Source organism: Propithecus coquereli, unplaced genomic scaffold (genome assembly GCF_000956105.1).
Source record: "Propithecus coquereli isolate 6110/MARCELLA unplaced genomic scaffold, Pcoq_1.0 Scaffold200, whole genome shotgun sequence".
NCBI classification, from domain to species: domain Eukaryota; kingdom Metazoa; phylum Chordata; class Mammalia; order Primates; family Indriidae; genus Propithecus; species Propithecus coquereli.
The window spans coordinates 673,122-676,404 of NW_012144968.1; the positions used below are offsets into that span (position 1 = coordinate 673,122).

General features: G+C 36.0%; 1 protein-coding gene across 1 annotated transcript in view; it reads left to right on the plus strand.

Moving 5' to 3' along the window:
- The window catches only part of TRDN (triadin), a 442,356-nt gene that overhangs the window by 76,349 nt on the left and 362,724 nt on the right, over positions 1 to 3,283 (plus strand). Inside the window, exons 4-5 of the mRNA XM_012643801.1 lie at positions 1,016 to 1,028; positions 2,306 to 2,314. Of these exons, the coding sequence (XP_012499255.1) occupies positions 1,016 to 1,028; positions 2,306 to 2,314 (22 nt within the window). The remainder of the gene's footprint in view (positions 1 to 1,015; positions 1,029 to 2,305; positions 2,315 to 3,283) is intronic.

Consider the following 3,283-nt stretch of genomic DNA (forward strand, 5'->3'; position numbering starts at 1 on the left):
CTGGTTTATTGCAAACCTAATTTGATATTCCTTTCTTATTTTGATATTAATATTTATGTGACACTGACTTTACAGATTAGGTAAACATTCACGGAAAGTATAATTCTGTAGTGGATATATAGCTTTTAAATTTTTTTGTACTAACACTCCTAAGTTCAACATAATGGATATACCTATTTCCTTTTTACAGTTTATTCTGACTTAAAGCCCCATCTATAATATATCTGTATATAAAAATAATCATTGCAGCATTTATGTCCCTTGGAATATGTAATTTTAGAAGACAATAATAGGCTCTTAACAAGAAATTATGTTTTATAATGTCTTTTCCTGACATCTAGCTTTAAAGTTAAGAAAGAATAACTGTAGTCATTCAGAGCTATGCATGCTCAGTTATTTGGACAGGAAAAACTAGTCTTCAGTTTTAGGAGTATGGTGATCTTATGGGTTATAGATTTATATCTTGCCTTAGAGGAAAGTACCAGAAGCTCTTCTACACTGTGTTTAATTTCCTCGCTTCCTAACTACTTGCTTTCTGAAATAAGAAACTATCCTTAAGGGTAAGCAGGACACAAATAAGAATGCTGATATTCTGTGAGATTGTACTTGGTGCATGTCAATGGCAGAGGAAGAGACTCCTCTACTTAGAGCAAAACAAATTACATTTTCCCAATAGTTGTGTGTTTAAATTGCCTTAAAGCTCTGCAGGTCGAAAATAGCAGCCCAGTAAATTTAAACTTAGTTCTTTCATTGTGTATTTTTCTTACTTTATTAAAATCCACAATAGCTCTTGCAGTCAGAGTGAATGAGGAAGAGCCGGGAAATTTAAGCATCATAAATATTCAAGACTTTAGGATTAGGCCATTCAGAAGGTTGTATCGTGTCATCGGGAGTAAGATAGATGGACACATTTGTGTGCCAGAGCTTTCATTGTGTTCATCTTTGCTGGAAGCTTCCGTGGTTTACACCAGGCTGCACATCAAGTGTCTGAAAATAGGGTGCGTGAGAAAAGGAGGGAGAATAGAAAGGTGACTAAACTTATTAAAATTCATAGCCTCAGAATATTGGTTACTAGGTAGGCCCTGGTAACCTTGTTAAGTAGATACATTTATCTTTGGATCTTTCCTCTAAACAAGTCTAGATGAAAACTCATCTCCATAACTGCACCATTGCATACTGTCCTCAGGCTACATAAGGAACTTGATGCTTTATCCTCTGCTTATCTTTCTCAAGACCCGTGATGACAAGGGAGCACAGCCCAAAGAGAATAGATGGTAAGCATGGAGGTGAGCTTAGAAGGAAAGAGGCTGGGGAGGGTGAGGTAGGACATCTGGTGAATCATGCAATCACTTCTCCAGATAGTTGCTAAGGTAGTGAGCTCTGGGCCCACTGAGTCAGGCAACTTTAGTACCTCATGCTACTAAAAGAGCTCCTCTCTATCAAGGCAAGCGAACTGGAACGAGGATGATACAAAAAATAGTGGGTAGAACCAGAGCCTAAATTAACAGGCCAAAGAAAGCAAACCATCCGATTTTGCTGCCAACAACAAAGGGAATTAAAAGGCTCTCTGAGACAACTCAAGACAGGCTCAACCATTTTATGTAGTTCTTAGAGCAAGAATGATCTCAGTGTTGTTACATTCCTACCTGTACCTAAGATTGGAAAAGTGGTAGAGAAGGGTGTAAGTGGGAAGCCGTTAGGTCTAATGTATTCCAGATGCTTCTCTCTGCAGTTCTGAATGTTCCCTGTTTCAAAATCATGAGAAATCAATGTGTTAGTTGAATGCAGATGGCTTATGGTTTTACCTATTGTGGATCATGCATTTTCATTTAGAAAGGGTCTGTCGAAAAATAAAATTCATTAAAAACAACAATAAAAGTTTAAAACAGAAATCTTACCAGTGGTTCTCAACTCTGTGTGTCAGATTCAAGTGATATCTTAATTAGAACTACTTTGCTCACAAGGGATCGAAATCCAATTCAAAGTGGTTTAGTGAAAAAGATATTTTACTGGTTCAAGTGATTGAAAGATGTGAGAGCAGAACTGGATTCGGTAATGGTTTGATACAGGATTTCATATAATGTTATTAGCAAATCCCTTTTTTTCACTTCTTACCCTGCTTTTCTTCCTCTGTGTCATTTGTTTCATTGTCAGGCAGGCTTTTCTTTCCTAGTGGTAATTATGGTCACCGGAACCTTCAGGCCAAAATTATTTTACCTTAGCAACTCAGGAGAGGAGCCTGTATTCTTTCCCAGACGTCTCTGCAAAATCAATGCAGTTGACTTTCATGATCAGGATTGAGTAGTCCACCCTTGTTGGAAGCAACCATTTGGCCACAGAGATGCAACATGCTCTTTGCCAAGGCCTAAGGAATGGGCCCACCCTTGGTACTAAAGAGCAGGTTAGCATTACTCAAACTACCAATGTCAGAGTGGAAAAGTAGTGGTTCCTGAAACTAAAAGAAGAAAACTGCCATAATAATGGGTTCCAGCAGGAAAGTCACAGATGCCTGCAACATCTAATTTTTGTTTCTAATTCAGAATTCCAGATTAATTCCCACTTTGTATTTACTAAATCAGAATCTCTAGGGTTGGAGCCTTAAATTGTTGAATTTTGAAAATCCTCACAATGTGTTTCTAACTTACAGTCAGGGTGAGAGCCATTGCAACTCAAAAAAGCCATTTTAAAATAGGGTATTTTATGCATTGTAAGGCCAATAAGGGAGGCAGTTGTGGATAAGAGAATAACTATATAATTTGTTTACACGTAATGACTACTGCATATAAATTTACTGTTAAGAAAATACCAAAACATGAATGATAAAATGAAGACTAATATCACCATCACATTGACCTAAACTATTGGAAAAACTATTGATAATTGATGCTCATCAATTGAACATATAATTTTTTTTTTTTAGTTTTGGCATATTTATTACTTAGCCATTTTTTAAAAAGCTATTGTAAAATTTTTATGATATGCAAATGAATACACACACTCATTATATGTTATGAAGCATAATAGCAAAATAAACACTTGTGATTGCTTTATTCAACTTAAGATGTAGAACATCATCAATACCGCTGAGATATCTATATGCTTTTCTCTAATATTCTTCAGAGGAAACTTTGCCACACTGAATTTTGTTGTCATTCCTTTCCTTTTAAAAGAAATTTTATTACTTTTTTTTTAATTTTAAAAATAATTTTTTTTTTTTTTGAGACAGAGTCTCACTCTGTTGCCCTGGTGAGAGTGAGTGCCGTGGCGTTAGCCTAATTCACAG